This window comes from Platichthys flesus, chromosome 5, assembly GCF_949316205.1.
Source record: "Platichthys flesus chromosome 5, fPlaFle2.1, whole genome shotgun sequence".
NCBI classification, from domain to species: Eukaryota; Metazoa; Chordata; class Actinopteri; order Pleuronectiformes; family Pleuronectidae; genus Platichthys; species Platichthys flesus.
Window position 1 is genome coordinate 6,334,831 of NC_084949.1, and position 19,786 is coordinate 6,354,616.

The window sequence follows — 19,786 nt, forward strand, 5'->3', positions numbered from 1 at the left end:
TCCGGCGAGAGCGAGGCAGACGAGAGAATTGGCAACGAGAGAAAGTGAGAGAGAGAGAGAGAGAGGGAAAGAGAAGGAGAATCGGGGACGCCACACGGGTGATGGGAGAGACTGAAATGATAAAGCGAAAACGGGACCAAAGGAGGAAGAAGTGGAGAGAGTAGGATTGACAGAACAAGAGGAAGAGATGTAGATGGAAAAGGGGGAGGGGGGGGACTGTAGGAAGACAGCAGAGCTCTCAGATACAACATCAGCCAGACAAACGGTACCTAAGGCACAGCTCGCGTCGGAAATACCACAGGTATTGTGCCGATTCTGTCTGTAACTGTTCTGTCAGCACTGAGCTCCGGGGAAACGGGGAAACACATAGAACCCCCACCGCATTAGGCTACAGTATGAGGCTATTTCCACTTCACTTGGTAATGAGTCACTCTGTCAAATCCTCTGTCAAATGTCAGGCCCGCTGATTTACAAAGTGACACCTCATTCCGTACACGTTCCTTGTGATGTGCCTGCAACAGTGGTAGTGGCAGTCCCTCCTATACAGGAAGGTCTTATCACGTCCCGGACCCGCTCAAACTGCCACACATCAGAGACGTGCACACACAGCAAATGGCTCTGTCCATCCAGACTGAATTAATTATTGCTCGTGCGGTGCCTGTTCTAAGCCTGCCTGTTTGCTTGGCCTGCTGAGCCACTTCAGAATTGTTCCTTGTCATTAGCAAGTCCACCTCAAACAGTTCGACAGTATACTGTAACTATGTGTTGTTTGTGTGTGCTGCGTGCTGTGTGGAGAGTTTGTTTTAGAAACAGTCAATGTTGCACAGAGAAGTTTGGAAACTTTAGGTTCATCCTACCTCGTTTATCTGCAGATTTGATAGTCAGTATCTTTCAGGAAGTCAAAGTGAATTTAGTTTATTGTCGTCCAAATCAATACGATTGATTTGCTTCCAGGTGTTTTTTTTTCTCTGTTCAACAAACGACATGATCTTCAGACCCAAGCTCATAACCTTTCCAAATAAAAGCTCTGTTCTTCAGCTCGATATAAAGCATTGCAGCTGCAAAACGATTGTGGCGCTTTTACTTTGAAGAGAATGTGGTTGCTATGATGGAGATCAGCATCTGGGCTGTCTGCCTCAGTCAGATATGGTGAAATGAAAATTATCAGATCATCAAAATGATGGAGTCTGCAATTTTGATCCAGTTGCTGACCGATGCTGTAGTTTATCCGAGGATGAAGAAGAAGACATGTTCAACCCGCACCACAGACTGGAGGCACACCGCCCCACCCACTGACTGCTACAGAGCGCTGGCACCTCACTCAACACTGCACTTCCTCGGACCATTAAGGATACACATCCTAAGTGTGAGGCTAATGGGATCAATGGTCCATAAGACATGTGTTCCACAGACAGACGGTTGTGAAATAAGAAGGTGGATATATGAACAGATTATTGTAATTATTGGAGGAACTGGATTTCAACCTGACATGTGGTAACTGTGGTTCTCTGGGTTATGCTGACTTTGAAATCATCTGACATTACCACTGTAATGTTGGATCACAGGTTTTCAAGGAAATGATACAACAAGCTGCTATCTGCCGCTGACAGGTCCCGCATGTTTCAGTCCCTCCAACAAAGATGTTTTGCCGAGCCAACACACAGCTGCTGAACGTGTTGTTCTATACTTTTACCTTGTCCAGCCTGATGAGTTCCTGTTTTGTGTTCCTGCCAGTAATCTCTCCAAGCCAAGACAGCAATTATGATGTATTATTAACAATTTTTATTCTCCAATGGCAATAAATGGCATTAAAATAAAAAAAAAAATAATTTAGCTTATAGCTGCACTGCTGGCAGATATACACGATTTCCTTATGCAATAATTACATACAGCCGAATATTTAATCTGGAAAATCCTGAGCTTATATACTGCTAACTTTAGGTGTAATAAATTGCAGTCATTATCTGCTTCCCTTCTCATGCTGGAGCTTTATGGGCCTTCCAGTCCAGTGTTGGCTTGCCTGGAAGCAAGTTGACATTTGGTTCATGTGTCAATTAAATTGGACATTTTTATGTGTGTGTGTGCCAACAACAGGATGGGGACAGGGAAGACAATATACAGCCGGTGTGTTGGACACCCCCTTCCCCCAGAAGAGAACAACTAGTGCCACTGCCCTGCATATTGTCTGTGTAGTTCGATGCCACAGCTGATGTTTATTTTGCAGCGCTGTATTTCCACTCCTCAGTCCTATGAGTCGTTACGTGGCATCTCCTCGCAATAAATCACCAGACGCTGAGAAAGGCGAGGCAATAGGAGCAGGTGAGAAGTTGTGATAATGGTTATTGATTGGTGCGCGGGCACACTGTGTCCTATTTTGTTTTTATTACAGATGAGAGCCGTCATCCCTCGGAGGCTGCCTCGCGTGCTCACTGGAGGGGAATGTGTGGGGGAGAGAGAGATGTTAAACACGGGCTAGCCACTTCTATATATAAAGGTAATCAGGCGTGAACAAATAGCTGGTGTTGATGATGATGTGGTGCATGTGGGAATTAATTTAGCTAATTATGATGGATGCTTGTTTGGTGAGCGTTAAAAACAGAGAGAGAGAGAGAGAGAGAGAGAGAGTGAGAGGGAGGGAGTAAGTATGGAGGGTGTGATAATCGACAAAATGTGCCTCGTCTTTATTTAGATTTATCAGGATTGGTACTGTACGTGTGACTGTGTGTAACCCCGCTTTGTGTGTGTTTGCTTTGTGCGTGCAGAGATCTCTCCCTCCTCTCCTCTCGTGCCTTTGATGAGGCCCCTGGGAGCGACGCTTTGCACTTCGGCAACATGTTTTTGTTTTCTTCCTTTTTTTCCTGCCTGTATATTCATCCCTCTTTCTTGTATCAGTGTTTGTCGAACTAAAACCACGAGAGATGCCATTTGCTGTTTATTTGGCGCAGGGAAAAAGCTCTGATGTGAATTAATTGCTTGTTAGCGCAGAGGAGCCAATAATAACGATAATAACAGCCCAGAAGAGATTTGACAAGACTCGTCTGATGATTAGCGACGGTGATGAGCGTTTCATTTTTCGCGCCGCTCATCTGCCGGGGAGAACTTTTTGAAAAGCAGTAAACAAATGAATTTTAATGAACTCAACTTAGGATTTTGGTGAGCACTTTTTACAGCGCGTGAACAAATTAATGCTTGCTTTACACCTCATTGAGTTTCCTGTTACACCCCCTGATCTTCTTTGCAAATGGAATTCTGTCTTTTTTGACGTTCATCTGATCCTCCTCTCCCCTTCTTTTTCCTCTTCATCAAACCGCCGTGATATCAAAGAGAAAATAATTGCGGCGCAGGTTAATAAGCATGTAAGATCCAGCGAGGTTTGTAAATGACACGTTTCAAAGGATCGTCTCCGGGCAAGCTCTTCCATATTCCTGCGTGAGTGATTGACAGTAACCAGACGTCACGCTCACACACAAATTAAACACACTTTACTTGTCAAGATCCTCCATCCGTCTCTCGACCATCTTTGTGTCCTTGTCCTACTTCTCGCCGCTCTCCCCAAGCCAATCCGCTCCGAGCGCTGCTCTCATCCCGATCTCCCTCTGCAACTCGCCCCCCCCCGCTGAGCTGATTGAACATTTGCTGTCCGCTGTTTTGGATTCTGCCCCAAATTCCCCCCCCCCCCCCCCCCTGTATTAACTTGATACACCATGTTAAGCAGTCCTCAGCAGAGTCCACTGCTTGTGAAATATGCGGCCAATTTGTTCACGTTTTGTAAGAACCTGGCATCCCAAAGTGCTCCAGCAAAGAAATGATTGTCTAAATCCTCTTTATCTCCCTAACCTTTGCTACGCTCTTTTTCCCCCCGTCTCCTCTATAAAACCTGAATCAACAAGAGCTAAGGTGCGGCTCGGCTGCTGTCGAACTAATGAATCTACTAAAGCCGCGCCTAAGCACACGTACACGTTTTCAGGCAACCCGGCACTTTCAAGGTTGTCACCAATCAATCCAGTCTTGTGATTTCATTGAGCGAAGGTGAGAAGTGGAGTGTGTGAATGGGAGGAGGGAGAGTTTTTTAATCACATCTGAGGGGCGTCTCCATCTCTTTTTTTTGGTTGCTTCTTTTCTACGCCTCCCCCGCCACACATCCCTTCATGTCTCCTCTCGTGACTCTTTCAGTACCTCCTTTGTTTCCCCCCACGTCTGATTCCACGCTCCCTGCTAACCCCCGCCGCCCACCTTTTTCACTCCACCCCCCCTTTTGAGCAGCTACCCTCCACACTTCCACACTCCTTGACCCTTCCTCGCTTCCTTTCCATTTCCTCCGCATCTTCCTCCCTCTGCCCAGGCTTTTATCGAGCCCGAACATATTTCTGTATTTTCTTGCCCTCCACCTTTCCACGCTCCTGTCACTTCATCATCCCCCTCCGCCTACTTTCCTTCGCTCCTTCAACCCTGCTCCACTCCTCTTTTATCATGACCCTCCACATCCATTCCTCCATTCCGCAGCTGCCAGCTCTCAAGAACCCCAACCGTAAATCTGGTGCAACCGCGGGAAGTGGGTCAACGGGGGACACTTAAACATGTAACACTCTAGTGAGGGCCTAACCCCGGCCAGAAAATCGGCCCACGCGTGCACTGCGAGCACATGCCCACACACACACGTGCTTGTGCACATCACGCACACAGACAGCCATAGTTTATGGATGTCTGGGCTTGAAACTGAGCAGCCACAAGATAGGTCTGTGTTATTACTGCTCATGCTCTTACCTCTAATCAATCCAAGTTGTTAGGATTTGTGCACAGGGGAAACAACAGGGGCTTTGTGTCACACCGACCAGGCGGTGCTGCAGCACTTTCCCTGAGCCTGGTTTTCTCCTACATGAACCCACACCCATCAAAGTCTCCTGTGTGCCAGCAAGTTTCTGGAGCTAGTTACGTTGTGTGTTTTATGTGTGTGTGTCTGTGTGATTGTGTGTGTGCTCTAGGGATCTCTGGTTTGAGTTAGGCTGTGCGCTCTGCGGCTGCTGTCGCTATTTGTTCTACCCCTTTAAAACACTCTCACTTACAAGCGAACATTTCCTAATTCAAACATGATGAGGGACACCCACAAAAGCTCTTTGATTTTATCTCTCGGCAGCTAACCGCATGTGACCTCGACCTCATTACAAGTTCTTAGCCAAAACCCCAACTGCTAGAAGGACACCAAACTGCTAAAAAATATTGTCTATGTCTCAATCAGAAGGGATTTGCCTCCAGTGTTGAGTAGTGCTATTGCAAATGTTTTGACACAAGTTGGTTGACACGGTCAGAAAGCAGCTGTCGCCGTGCACACAGAACGGATAACTCCGGGAATGATGACCGCCGCCGAGCGAAAGATCTTGGACTGTCCTCATTACCGGCCTGACACACATGCTATGTCAAAGAAGTGGCACCAAATGGGACCCGATTCTGTTTGGATGCGGCGCATCTCTGAAAGAGTTCCTTTTCCAAAACACTAATCTCTGGACCACAAATTAGCTGTCAGTCATCAGCTGGAGGCAGACAACGTATCGGGGGAGAGACAGCCCCCAACAAATCAACAACATGTCAATCAAACACACACACACACACACACATACACACACATGAACAGAGAGTGGTGGATGGGTCTGGCATGCAATAGCATTTCCTCCTAATACTAACAGGACCTAATTCGGTTTTCTTCATTAATTCAAGGTGACTCCTGCAAAGCGTTAGAAAAAGGATGTGAAGCCGAGGGCCCTCAAGTGCTCTCCTAATCAAGAGCCTATACATTAGCAAGTTACATTGCCACGCTGAATTGCTATATCATTTTATAAAGGCTCAAAAAGAAAGAAACCATTCTAGGGTCAGGTAAATGTTCGTTCAATATGTCTGCCGCTGTTAGACAGTGTCTTGATAAACTGTGGAGTGTAACGGCATTGAATCAACATATGAATAGTCAAGATTCCACCATCCATATCAGAGGATGACTGAGCACGAACGGCAGGATGAAGAGGAGGTGGCTTTTAATCAAGTGTTAGTTAAAGTGGTAGTTTGATGGGAAATAGGCTTATTTACCATAATGCTGAGAAAAAGGTGTACAACGGCAAACCACAACTTGTTGACTTTACACAGAATTATTGAGATACTGTGGATTTGGCGGATGTTTTGTTTCTTTAAGGCGGGTTGAGTGGGTCATCCACTAACCAGTAGTCGGCTGTGTGTGAGTGATGTGTGATAGAGAAAGTGCTGAGATGCATGTGTGAAGGGGTGAATGGCAAAACTGTACTATAAAGACCTTTGATCATCCAGAAAAGAAAAGTTCTATACATACCATTCACACAACACTCCTCTTTTTAGTGTATTTTTTTTTTATTTTTTGTGTCATGCTTTAGCTAGAACATGTTTTTTTTGTTATCAATTCCACCTCTATTTAAATAATATGTCTCCTTTTGGTCATTTTGTGAATCTCTGTGGTAATTATCATCTATATCTACTTGTACTGGTCCTGGGTGTTTTTGCTGTCATTTGACTTTTCAACTAGCGACAACAACAGTCACTTCTAATAAGGGGGTCTGGCCCAGGGGCCCCATGACCTCTTGATCCCTCCCGCCCAATTGGCCTGTTCAGTAATCCAATCATGTGGGGACCCAGATTCCCTGTGCAGTGAGGATTCGTTCTGGCAAACTCCGAAAAAAATTGTTTCTTGCAAAATCAGACTCTGTTGTAACAACGTCAGGGGGTTTCTCAATCGCAGCAGTTATTCTGTTGCGTACAATGTTATCATGACCAGTATAAATCACAAAAACAGAATTCCCCAAATAACCAGAAGGATTTGGTTATGACTTAAAAGCTGGATCTATTGATTGTATTGAGATTGTGACAGTTGGAATAGTGTTGACCTTGCGGGGGCAAAGCAGTTGTGTTTCCTATTACACGTAAGGTTGAGTCTTACACTTACATAAAGACAGAGAGCAAAGAGAAAGTGGTTCAGTCCTGAGTGCTGCGGTGCTGATTATTTGTGAAGCCTTTGTGTTTCTCTGTGCCATGTCTTGGTGAGGGCAAAGCACCTCGCTGTCAGTGTTGTTCAGTCAGACCAAGGGTGTGTGTGTGTGGGTGTGTGTGTGTGTGTCCGCACAGAAAATTCAGCTAGGTATGAATCACAGGGAGAGAATGAGGCCAAGGAAAGAATGACTGGATGATTAGACACCCAAACTGCTCCTTCAAGTCAGTCAACAAATACAGCAGTCACTACGCCCAGCCCTCCGACAGAAGAATATCTGGTAGAATAGTCCAGAATAAAACAAAATAGAACAGCAGTTTGCCATTGGATTTTGACTCCACTGCAAAAAGGGCAGTTCTGCCGGGGAAATTTAACTGCCAAGACTCAAAGCGAAGCCCTGACACTTCACACAACTTCCAGTCACTACAGGCGTCAGGGGGAGCAATAGAATAGAATAGTGAATGCATTGGTCAGCCATACAGTGCAGTAGATCCATGCCAGAGTTAAAATGACACTTTAAACTGGTTTTGCAGAGGAAATGCATGAATATTTTATACACCTCTCCTACCACATAAGTCAGTAAATTCTAAAAAGAAAAAAAACCTAATAACAGTCTGTTCTTTCACCGGATGCATGGGCTGGGGGCCTGTCAGAGCGGTGCAGTAATGCGTTCACTTTAAAGGTGACCAGACATTCCTTCTGTGCCCCATAGTTCTGCCTGGGCCGTAAATGTGTCGCCCCAACTGTTGACATCGCTTGCAATATGCTGCGCTCAGAGTGTGATCACCGCACGCACTGTGAGCAGGGACAAGGCAGTGCACTCTCTCTTGTCTGCTCGCACACAGACACACACACACAGACAATGGTGGCCAACCAGTCATAAAGTAATAAAGCTCCATGGACCCCTAATGAAAGCACAGGAAGAAGGGGGGGAACTGGGGTGAATAACAATTATTGCTCTGATGGGGGTGGTGTGGTCTGTGTGTGTGTCTGTGTGTGTGTGTCTGTGTGTGTGTGCCAACTTCTCTCTGCAGCAGCCTAGTGAAAGCGAACCCAGGCTCTCTGTGGCCCTGCTCCTCCCCTCTGGAACGGGATCCACCAAATCGCAGCTAATTGAATAAGTGACAATGAGCGGGCAGACGAGGCGACAGATGCTCGCGTGCCTTTACAACCAAGCCACCGGCGGCATCACCGCACACTGTGCGCGCGACCTCATACGCATAACGCACGCACGCACACATTCCTCTTGACTTCGATCTGAACCGGGGGTCCAGGGGCGCATTTTCTACCACCGCACCTGCTGTGCCTATTGACTTACTTTGTGTATGCGCGTGTATTCGGATGGTAGGGGGTGTCCCTGCAAAGATTGTCATGAATGTCAGCGACAGACGTTTAATTCACACTTATTATTTTATGGCTACAAGGCTCGGGCGCATGCACGGAGGCTAATTGTTGCGCGCTGTGTGATGCGGGGAGCAGAGAGGGAGCTGCTGGCATGGCACTGGAGCCGCTGGTGCGTTTGGGGCTGATCTGTTTGGTCTGCATCTCCCGTGGATCAATAAAGAAAATATCTCTGGAGCTGGAAGCAGGGAAATGGTTAAACAAAAAACGAAATCCCGGGGACGCGGCATCTTTGCACCTGCTGCTGCAGCCGATGGATAGTTTGCGCTAATCATTTGTCTTCCTAAGCATTAAAAAGCCCATGTTTGTTCGGCTGCTCTGGTTATGTAGCGTGCCTAAATGTATTAAGCCTCCATCTGCTTTTTTTTACTTAGATTATATCCCCCCTATGCATTCATTGTTTTATTCTGCGCACTGTTTAAGACCCACACCGCACCCCCCTCCAACTCTGTCTCTTTCTTCTGCTCCCTTCTTCCATAAACTCCGGAGCTGACTTTGTTCTCCAAATGTGATTAGCTTCTCTGGGACGCAGGGGAGTAATTGCATTACTGCATTGTGAGCGTCTGGAGCTATGGAAATGCTGCGCGGCCGTATCAAACCTGTTTAAATACCACTATGGTGAAAAGATGTGCAGGAGAGGCGTGAATGCAAACATTTTGCATACATGGCTCAGGCTGATGAATAGACGCTGGGAGCGGGAATAAAGGTTTTCCGCCAATGTTGTGTCCCCGGGTTCAAAAGGGAGAGCTTCTGCACGGTGTCCATGCACGTTTCTTTTTGAATAATTTAGTTAAACTATTGTTTCCAGGCAAAATGCGCTTAGGAGCCTGCATGTGCTGACGCGTTGCGTTCAAGGATCAGCCCACACTGAATAACCAGGTTCAAATGGATAACTCATCGGGTTTATATAATATTTCTCACCCATATCGTCCACAGCAGCTGCTGGTTAATTATTCATACGTTTTGCAGATTTTATATCGGTCTATCTCGTAAGGTTATGGTCTTCAGGAATGAACGTCGACGTGTAGACTTGGAGCTTTCTCTGTGAGGGTGAGCGGGCCGGTTAGTAAGTTTCTTTAAGTTTGTGAGTTGTGTAAATGGAGTTCTGCTCCAGATGGTCACCTTTAGCGCGGTCTCATCCTCAGCCCCTGCTATAATATTTGATTTGAATATGTATGAGGGTTTTTGGGAACCTGGTACTGCGATAACTGCGAGTTCCTATTAGTTGAGCGCATTTTCTCTCTCTCTCTCTCTCTCTCTCTCTCTCTCTCTCTCTCTCTCGCCCTCTCTCTCCCTCTCTCTCTCCCTCTCTCGTCTCTCTATAACGCACGCACGCGCGGACACGGCGCCGTGCATCCGCGCGCAAAACGTGTGAATGGATGTGGAGAAGCTGCTTGGTGCTCTGCAATCCCCCATGACAACTCATTTCCTCGCAGTTGTGTGGGGCTCGGGTCTCCGCTGGAGTCTTGTTTGGTCGGCTGTAATCGCCGGGTCCATGGTTGCCAAACAAACCGCGCCAGATGGTCCGCAAAACGCACGGTCCCAGTTGTGCGCATTCGTTAAACGTCAGATCGTTCTCTCTCTCTCTCTCTCTCTCTCTCTCTCTCTCTCTCTCTCTCATGTGTTTCTTCGTTTCTTTATTTCTCTCTCTGTCTCCATCTCTGCCCTCGTCTGTGTGTGCGCACAGGAGACTCTTTCAGGGAGGGGAGAACTGAAATAAATGCCCGAACTGCAGAGTTTTGGACTCGTTATCAAAACAACATCCTGCGGGGAGATTGAAGTGATGTTCAACAGATTTGTGCACGCGGGCATGGAGCTGTTCCTCGGCGTGACCAACTCTTTTAAGGCATTCATTAGAGTCCGGCTCCCTTTCAACGCGATTCTCCACACAGCTTACCCAGCTTACTCTCACCCACAGACTGCAGCTGAGACGCATGTGAAAAAAAATAGATATATAGTTCACTCAAAACATTTTCTATAAAGGGCCTGTGCCTGGAGATGGGGGGTGATCAGCTGCCACTTGAAAGAGCAGAAATAAGACCAAATACAGTATAAGCTCACAGAATCCATATACGCTCCGGTGCCAAGGCATCCAATGAATCAGTCAGTCATACAGGAGGAGTGAGCTGTGACAGCTGCTCGTTGGCTGGGTTGAGTTTTATGTTTTCTATTAACAGGGCTGAGCTTTAGAAGTGGTGGTGGTTGGGGTGACTTCATCTTTTTTCTTTTCTACTGAGAATCTAGACTCTTTATTTTTGCGTCTCCATGCTGTCTGGGGCGAACAGACGAGAGGCGAGAAAGTCGTAAACCTTCCCTGGGTTTATAGCAATGAGAAACGTCAGGGTAAGTCCGTAGAATGAATGTTTTCTCCTCTAGTTTATTTTCTCCCATTGTGGCGGTGTGGTCGTTACTCTGATGAGTGGGAAAGTGAACCCCACGGGGTTTTTCTTACCCCCCGCTTTCTATTTGTCCTCCCTCCTCTTGCGCCTCCTTCTCCGCTCCTCTGGAGTGTGAGTGGGCAGCGGCGTTTGATTGAAGAAAGCGTTTGTCTTTCCCGGGATGTGAAAAGAGGGGGGGAGCCGTGGCTTATGTACAACTAGTTGGTTTGGGGCGGGTTATTTTGGGCAAGTCTGTGCGCGGTGGCACCTCAAACGGAGAGAGGGAGCGTAGGAGAGCGCACGGCGCACAGAGCAGACGCAGGCAGGAGAGGGTGAAAGGCGCACAGCTTTCTGTGGCACTCCTCACGCTAGATAGGCAAACCATGTCTGAATAACAAGGAAGGAAAGATAGAAACTAATGTGGATGCATTTATGGAAAATAGTGCATTTTGTACTGGCTTAGATTGAACAATCTGAATGTTTTTAGTTTTTTTTTAGTTTTTTCCTCATCGCTCCGCGGAGAAAGCAATGCAGCTGCTGATTGCAGGAGAACAGGATTTACTAAGTTAAAACTGGAATTTCCTGAGCTCTGCATTTTTTGAGCATCTTTTTCTCTGGATCTGCTCTTGGCTTCCACAGAAGTGCAACCAGGGAAGATGAAGGGACTCTTTCTGTCAAGAATGTGGAAAGTTGTGGTTGTTTTGGCACTGGCAACGCAACACGTCACCGGTAAGACACTGAAATATCAGATTTATGAGGAGCAAAATGTTGGCACAGTCATCGCCCGTTTGCGCGATGATGTCGCGGATGTTCTGGCGAAACTTCCCAGCTCGGTGTCGCTCCGCTTCAGAGCAATGCAAAGGGGGAGCTCGTCTTTCCTCGCGGTGCGCGAGCAGGACGGAGAAATCACCATCAAGACCAAGATCGACCGCGAGAAACTCTGCGAGAAGAACCTCAACTGCTCCATCCAGTTCGACGTGCTGACGCTGCCCACCGAGCACCTGCAGCTGTTCCACGTCGAGCTGGACGTGCTGGACATCAACGACAACGCACCCCAGTTCGCCCGCGCCATCATCCCCATCGAGATCTCCGAGAGCGCATCCGTGGGAGCGCGCATTCCCCTGGACAGCGCCACAGATCCCGACGTCGGGGAGAACTCGCTGTACACGTACGCGTTAGAGCCCAACAACTTCTTCAAGGTGGACATCCAGTCCAGAACCGACGGGGCCAAGTACGCGGAGCTGGTGGTGCTTAAGGAGCTGGACCGGGAGGTGCGCTCCAGTTACGAACTTCAGTACACGGCCTCTGACAGGGGCGTTCCCTCGAGAACGGGCACGACTCTCCTCAAAATTAATGTTGCCGACTCAAATGACAACAGTCCCATTTTTGACAAGTCCTCATATGTCATAAATCTCCCAGAAAGTTCACCTGTTGGCACTCTGCTCATTGACTTAAACGCCACTGACCTCGATGAGGGCACAAACGCCAAAATAGTCTACTCCTTCAGTAGTCACGTGTCCCCAAAGATAATGGAGACGTTCAGAATCAATCCCGACAGCGGTCACCTGACCCTCGTCAGGCGTGTGGACTACGAGACCATGAGCTCCTATGACATCGATGTGCAGGCACAGGACATGGGTCCGAACTCAATGCCCGCTCACTGCAAGATCCTGGTCAAAGTGGGAGATGTGAATGACAACAAGCCAGACATCAGCATCAACCTCATGTCCTCTCAGGGGAATGGGGATGCGGCGTACATATCTGAGGCTTCTGCTCTCGACACGTTTGTAGCTTTGGTGAGGGTGGAGGACATGGACTCTGGGTTGAATGGAGAGGTGGAGTGTAAACTTCACGGTCAGGGCTACTTCAAACTGCAGAAGACGTATGAGAACAATTACATGATTTTGACCAATGTGTCTCTGGACAGGGAGAAGAGGTCAGAGTTCAGTCTGACGGTGGTGGCAGAGGACCGGGGGACTCCCAGTCTCTCTACTGTCAAACACTTCACTGTGCATGTGACTGATGAGAATGACAATGCGCCACGTTTTGAGAAGGGCCGATATGAGATCTTTAAATCTGAGAACAATGCCCCCGGAGCATATCTCACCTCCATCATGGCCAACGACCCTGACCTGGATACCAATGGGCAGGTGAGCTACTCCATCTTGGAGAACTCTGTTCATGGGAGCTCAATCTCCACCTATGTCACCATCGACCCCTCCAATGGGGCCATCTATGCACTGCGTACATTTGATCGTGAGGATGTCAGCCGTATCTCCTTTGTTGTGCAAGCCAAAGATGCAGGCAAACCATCACTGCTCAGTAACGCTACAGTCATTCTGAACATCCTGGATGAGAACGACAACCCTCCGGTCATCGTGGTGCCACAGCTGTGGAACTTCACTGCTGAAGTGCCTGCATCAAAGTTCACAGATGCTGGACACCTAGTGACAGCGGTCAGGGCGACTGATCGAGACACAGGGGTCAACGCTGAGCTCATCTGCTCCATAGTCAGCGGCAACGAGGAGGGTTTCTTCCTCATCGACCCAAGAACCTGTGAAATCCATGCCAACGCCAGCCTGGAGAACTTCCCCCAGGAGAACGCTGAGTTGACCATCGTGGTCCGAGATCAGGGAAGCGAGAGCCTCAGCGCTAAGGCCGTCCTGAAAATCACCCTCTATGAGAACATGGAGAACCACGTCCAGGTGATGGACCAGGGCGAGTCTTCACTCGACGCGTCCCTGATCATCATCATCTCCCTGGGGGCCATCTGCGCTGTGCTCCTCGTCATCATGGTGGTGTTTGCTGCTCGCTGTAACCGCGAGAAGAAGGACAACAGGAACTCCTACAACTGCCGGGTGGCTGAGTCAACCCACCAGCACCATCCCAAAAAGCCCGCACGCCAAATCCACAAAGGCGATATCACTCTGGTTCCCACGGTGAATGGGACCCTGCCAATCAGAGCTCACCATCGCTCACCTTCGGCCACGCCCCCAATGGAACGCGCCCAGATGGGGAGCAGGCAGAACCATCACAGCCGCCAATCCCTGAACAGCCTGGTGACCATCTCATCCAATCACATCCCAGAGAGCTTCGCCCTGGAACTGGCACACGCGACTCCACCAGTGGAGGTGAGCACACACAAGCTCTGTCTTTGACACACACACACACACACACACACAAACACAAACACACACACACAGAAGTAAATTACTCTCCAAATTTTAAATGCAGTCCCTCAGCCCCATTCGAAATATTCTCTCTCTCATCTCTCTCTCTCTATCACTCTCTCTCTCTCAGTCTCTCCCTCTCTCTCTCACACACTCAAACACACAGACACACACACACACTCTCACACACACCAGTCTTCTCATCCTCACACAGCTGTCTCCGTTGCAACAAATTAACTCATCTCCATGTGTGACAGTGACTAAATCAACACTGCCCTGCAGTTCATACTGACTCTCATTAAAAACTGTTGATGAGTACAGATGTGTCTCTGTCTTCGCCCTGTTTACACCCTGTCACCATTTCCTCCATCACAGCCACAACTCACCCCTCAGTCATATGTCTCCATATTCATCTAGACTCACCCCCCCACCTGCACCTTTTTATTTTGTTATAACATCATCCATTTTGTCTCATCCATTTTCAGCAGCCTCTCCATCATCCATTTTGTGTTTACTCATCTATTATTTTGTCTTCTGTGTTGTCTCCCCCTTTCTCTCTCTCTCTCTGTCTGTCCCTCCTCCCCCCTCCCCTCCTCCATTACCCATCTGTTGTTCACCCCCCCCCCTTTCTTTTTTTTCGTTTGTTTTATTTTGTTTGTTTTGCTATTTTTGGATGTAGCAAGTCTCACAGCTTCTGTCCATGCTCCATCAGGGCCAGTACCAGCCCAGACCCAGTTTCCGTGGCAACAAATACAGCCGCAGCTACAGGTAATTTACCCCTATTACCTCAGTGCCCCCACCCCCCCCCCCTCCAATCCAAAAACAAAACCAAGATTATCTTTTGTTCACTTTTCAAACCACTTGTGTTTCATTGTTTACTACATGTTCCAACAACCTGTCGTAAAGTTGTACCTGTCAGTTGGTCAGTTACATGTAGATCATGGTTTGATGGCCTGTAAATGTATTTTCTTTTCATGTCCCAGTTGTTATCATACCAATACCATTCAGTTCAAAAGTATGCAACTCATTTGTCTGAGTGTCACAACGATTTCCTCGCTACTGCTTTTCTTAAAAAAAAAATTCTCGGCCTGTGAAGTGTGAATCCATTTCTACTTTCATCATAATATTACCCCTTATGATCCCCACCCGATAGATTTATTGAGGCCCGCTGTGGCTGTTGAGACAGATTTATTGATGGGATATATCTGCACATAGAATTTATGGGCAGAGCCTCATCTATGGAGATTTGAAAGATTCTAGTCAAAAGTTTTATTTGATGGATTTGTTTGTCATTAGTCTTCTCCATGAGGAGAGATTGATTCTGTCAGCCTGCGGAACAGAATGCACACATCACTCATTTGCAACATGGGAATTTGCATCATATTTTTTATTGAGATGTGTTTGTGATCTTTTTCCACTGCAGGTATGCATTACAAGACATGGACAAGTTCAGCCTGAAGGACAGTGGCCGTGGGGACAGCGAGGCGGGAGACAGTGACTGTGACATGGGGAGGGAATCCCCCGTGGACAGACTGCTGCTGGGGGAGGGCTTTTCTGACCTGATTCACCTCGAAATGCACCATCGACTCCACCCAGGTGAGCTTCAGGAAACCAACTCTGAAACTCTCCCTCTCTCCTTCTGTGATGACACACCACCACAACATTTCCTCTTCCTTATTAGTTTCAGTGAACCCTTCTCAGCGTGACTTGGCAACTTCTTTCCCACGTTTTGGTTTTGGTCAAAGGTTGTTGTTTTATTTGAACTAGAATAGACTAGAACTAGAATTCGTGTTTCCTCCAGACCACACCAGGCTCCTCTAATGTGCCTCTTGCCTGACACATTTCAGCACCCCGGACAGTGCCATGCCTAAGCCCTATTATATGTCAGTACACCTGCCTATACAGCCTCTCCATTCACCCCTGCCGCCAACACAATCCCCATTGTACCCAGCCCCATTCTTCCACACAGCCCTCATTTCCACGCTCGTTATCACTGAGAGAGGTTACAGCGTGTCTGGCTGTTCGCGTCGCTGTGTGTGGGGTTGTTGTTGTGTGTGTGTGTGTGTGTGTGTGTGTGTCCGTGTGTGTGTGCGCGCGCGTTATCTGCCCCTCAGATAGAGTCGTGTCTGTAAAATCCTCCCTGGAGCGGAGATGAGTTGCCTGTCACTCATCGCTATGCGTCTCAGGGTGCTGTTTTTTTTCTTCTCTCCCTTCTTTTTTCTTTTCTTTCTCCTTTTTTTGAGTGACAGTGGTGCGCTTTCATGTCTGAACTGAGGAGAATTCATAGTAATTGCTTTTAGAATGTTATTCTCTCCCTCTCTCTCTGTCTCTCTCTCTCGCTCTCTCTCTCTCTCTCTCTCTCTCTCTCTCTCTCTCTCTCTCTCACACTTACTTCCTCACTCTACCCTAGAAGGCCAAGACCCTCCTCGGCATCTCTCTCTCTCCTTTTTCTTGTTAATGTATTCTCTATCTTTATTGAGATGGATTAAGGGAGGGGTGGTGGACATGGACAGGCTTTCTCAATTTTTTTTTTCTCTCCCTTTGAGAAAGACCTAGAGGTGTTTCAGCCCCCTCACCCCCCCTTCCTTTCCACTATCTGTTATGTTAATATGAAAAAACAGGGAGGGGAAGAGATAATAGGCCGGGAGGGAGGATTTTCCCTGTTTTCTCTCCAAAAGATTTAATTTGTTTAGATGTTTCTATTTAGATGAGGGGAGAAATATGTCCATTCATGCTGGATGTGATAAATAGCTTAAACAAGCAATTCCCTGCCTGAGCCGCATGGTGCACACTGGGCAAAGCAGCCAAATATTACATTAACACCGCCTGTGATGCCATTTGGGTGGGATCTGGCACTTATTAAATTTTTCGTCTAAAGTCCTTTGATTGTTAACATACCGGCATGAGCACTTCCTGGATATCTGTGCTGTACACTGAATAGTAAATACCCCCAATCTACTCCTACAAGCACGAATAAAAAGAGATAAAGACAAAAAAACGAACCTCTTCCAGGCTGAGCTGTTCTTTTTTTGATAGTAATAAAAGACTGAAGCGCTGCCATGTGGAATATTAATTAGGTAATATGCATGAAGCATTCTAATAGTACGCATGGTTTGTCAGACTCTACAGCATCCCTGCCCTTGTTTCAGTGTGTGAAATAAATCTCTACCATTCTCCTCCATGAGCTGTATAGCTCTTAAAGTATAACATTACCTAACCGCAGTCTCAGGGTTTATCACTTGTATTATTCAAGTGTATTGACACTTCTGTACCGCAGCAACAACACTTTTTAACAAATCCCACTTCTGTGTAGAGTTGCTTCTTTTGGAGTTGTTCCATGTTTTTTTTTATTTTCTTTCATGTAGCTGAACCTGCTCCTGACTGTGTCTATCTTTTCTTTTTTGTTGTTGTAGCCATGAGACTGTGCACGGATGAATGTCGTGTTCTGGGACACTCTGACCAGTGCTGGATGCCCCCTCTCTCCTCGCCGGCTTCCTCCTCTGACTACCGCAACAACATGTACATCCCCGGGGAGGAGTCCTCGCAGCAGCCACCGCTCGACGATGACCAGTCTTCGGTTGACTCGGAAAACCGCAAGAGCTTCTCCACTTTTGGTAAAGAGTCTGGGAGTGAAGAAGCCCTCGCCGGGGGAGTCGTGGCTGGAGGAGGAAGTGACGGATGTGTGGCTGGAGGAGGGGCTGGCTCCCTCCTCACAGAGATGAACTCTGTGTTCCAGCGACTTCTCCCCCCCAATATGGACTCGTACACAGAGTGCACTGAAACAAGCCCCCAACCATCTTCCTCAACTACTGAGAGAGGAAGTGGTCGTAGCAGCAACGCTGCCGCTAACCACAGTAACAACGCTGTTCCTCAGGACAGCCGCAGAGGGTTGCTGCCAGGTGGGAAAGGTCCTGCTTATCCTCCAGGTGTGGCTGCATGGGCAGCCAATACCCACTATCTAAACCCTGGAAGTGGATCTGTGGGATCCAACCATGTTTCCCCCTCTTCTTCCTCCTCCACTTCCTCTTCATCTTCGACCCCCACTGCCACCTCCACTAATGGGCAGCCGCCTCACCTCAAATGGCTACCAGCCATGGAGGAGATCCCAGAGAATTACGAGGAAGACGACTTTGATGGCGTCTTCCACCAGGGTCACCAAAGTGGGAAGCGCAGCGAGAGCCGCCACGAGGCCGGCATGGACTCGAGTGAGCTGGTGCACGAGATCAACAAACTGCTGCAGGATGTCCGACAGACCTAGAGAGAGAGAGAGAAAACAATGGCGTGGCCTGCTTCCACAATGTGAGGGGAGAGAACATTTCAACACATTCGGTCAAATGCTTGTTCTTCGTGCCAACTTATACATATAAACTTCATGATGACTGCTTATTGTTCACTGTAATGCTTGTCTCGTCTGTTTTACCAAATAATCTTCTGTGCTGCTCAGTGCTGAGAGACTCGCAGAGAAAATTAAAACATGGCACTGAAGTTGTGATCGAGGTGACTTCACGGCATCAAAGCGTGCGCGCCTAGAACAGATTGCTCAGTTGTCATTACAGTCCCCTTCGATTTCAAACAGAAATACATCCACAAGAACTGTACCCTTTCTTCATTTGTAATGTTTACAGCAGCAAGAACAGACTCCGTGGGGAGAAACCAACAGCTGTGTGATCTAATTTCTGCTTTTACAGTGTACAATATTGTACAGCGTCTGTGGGAAAAAGGAAAACTCACTTGAATATTGTGCTACGTCTCCTGTTTTGTTATTATGGAATGTAACTGTACAATTTGACCTTTGTATTTTAAAAATACACTCTTTTCTACTTCTATATATTTATATGTGTCCATGTATGTTTGTACAGAAAAAGAAAACAAATGTCTATTTTTTATATTTGTCACTGCATGTCTTAATATCACTCAATGTGTCTCTTTCCCTCTGCCCTGTTTATTTGATAAAACAACTGTATTTAATTTTCTTATTGAATGTGTGTGTGTGTGTGTGTGTGTGTGCGTATTAATAATAATCACATTCCAAAGCAGTTCCATGTTGGAATTTGGTTTTGTATGCTATCATTGTGACCAGTGGATGGTAAATAAAGTGGACGGATTCGGAACAGGATTGTGTCTGAAAATATATCATTGATGTTTCATTTATTTCCACAATTTCTATGCCTTATTTGAGTCAAATTGTCTGTTCCATTTCTTATGTCCGCTTTTCCTCACTAAGAGTTTCCATTTGCCCCCCCTCTGTCTCTTAGCACCCCCTAATGCTCAGTATTAAAACTGCAGCACTCTGCACACAGTCAAAATCAGCTGGGTGTTCCCCAAGCAAACCTCATTATACCTCATCTCACATGCACGATCCTGCTAATGAACGTGACATTTTTCATGAATTTATTCCCAAATGATCTCTTTAAATTAAAATGCATTTAGGCATTAATTAAGATTTAGAGTTGGGATGGGTTGTCTCACCGTCTCTTTCATCCATGAAAACGTAACACTTAAAATATGCTTAAAAAAAAATTAGCAGCATCTGATAATAGCTGCACATGATGGGGAATCAGCAGCCATATGGCCTTGTAATACAATTAAACATAAAGTGGGAGGTGAGCGCCTCCCCTCACTCACTCTGCTGGTGAGCGTGAGGCCTATTCTTCAGCTGATACTCACACAATCAAAAAAACACGCAAGTGTTATGCACACTGTCGACAGACAATAGGAAACTGATTTTTGTTCAAAAGAGGGATCATTGAACAACTAAGGCTGAATGAAGAAATTAGCCTCAAGAGAGGAGCTTTCCTTCAAAACAAGGCTACAAACACACTCACACACACACACAC

At 47.1% G+C, this 19,786-nt stretch overlaps 1 protein-coding gene across 2 annotated transcripts; it reads left to right on the plus strand.

The window, feature by feature from the left end:
* The first annotated feature begins 11,079 nt into the window (after positions 1–11,079).
* pcdh18a (protocadherin 18a) lies at positions 11,080–19,064 on the plus strand. 2 transcript variants are annotated; one of them, XM_062388895.1, is made up of 4 exons: positions 11,080–13,910; positions 14,629–14,717; positions 15,373–15,545; positions 17,363–19,064. In XM_062388895.1, the coding sequence occupies exons 1-4, from the start codon at positions 11,436–11,438 to the stop codon at positions 18,205–18,207; spliced, it is 3,582 nt and encodes a 1,193-aa protein (XP_062244879.1). In that variant the 5' UTR covers positions 11,080–11,435; the 3' UTR covers positions 18,208–19,064. The 2 variants fall into 2 exon arrangements, with proteins under 2 accessions (XP_062244879.1, XP_062244880.1); XM_062388896.1 differs by having other exon boundaries at positions 14,662–14,717.
* Positions 19,065–19,786: the final 722 nt, after the last annotated feature.

Excerpts from the sequence above, each read along its gene's own strand:
- pcdh18a (XM_062388895.1), top strand. The coding sequence starts at position 11,436 with ATGAAGGGACTCTTTCTGTCAAGAATGTGGAAAGTTGTGGTTGTTTTG. Across the intron at positions 13,911-14,628 it reads ACGCGACTCCACCAGTGGAG|CAAGTCTCACAGCTTCTGTC; the intron begins GTGAGCACACAC and ends TTTTGGATGTAG. Across the intron at positions 15,546-17,362 it reads GCACCATCGACTCCACCCAG|CCATGAGACTGTGCACGGAT; the intron begins GTGAGCTTCAGG and ends TTGTTGTTGTAG.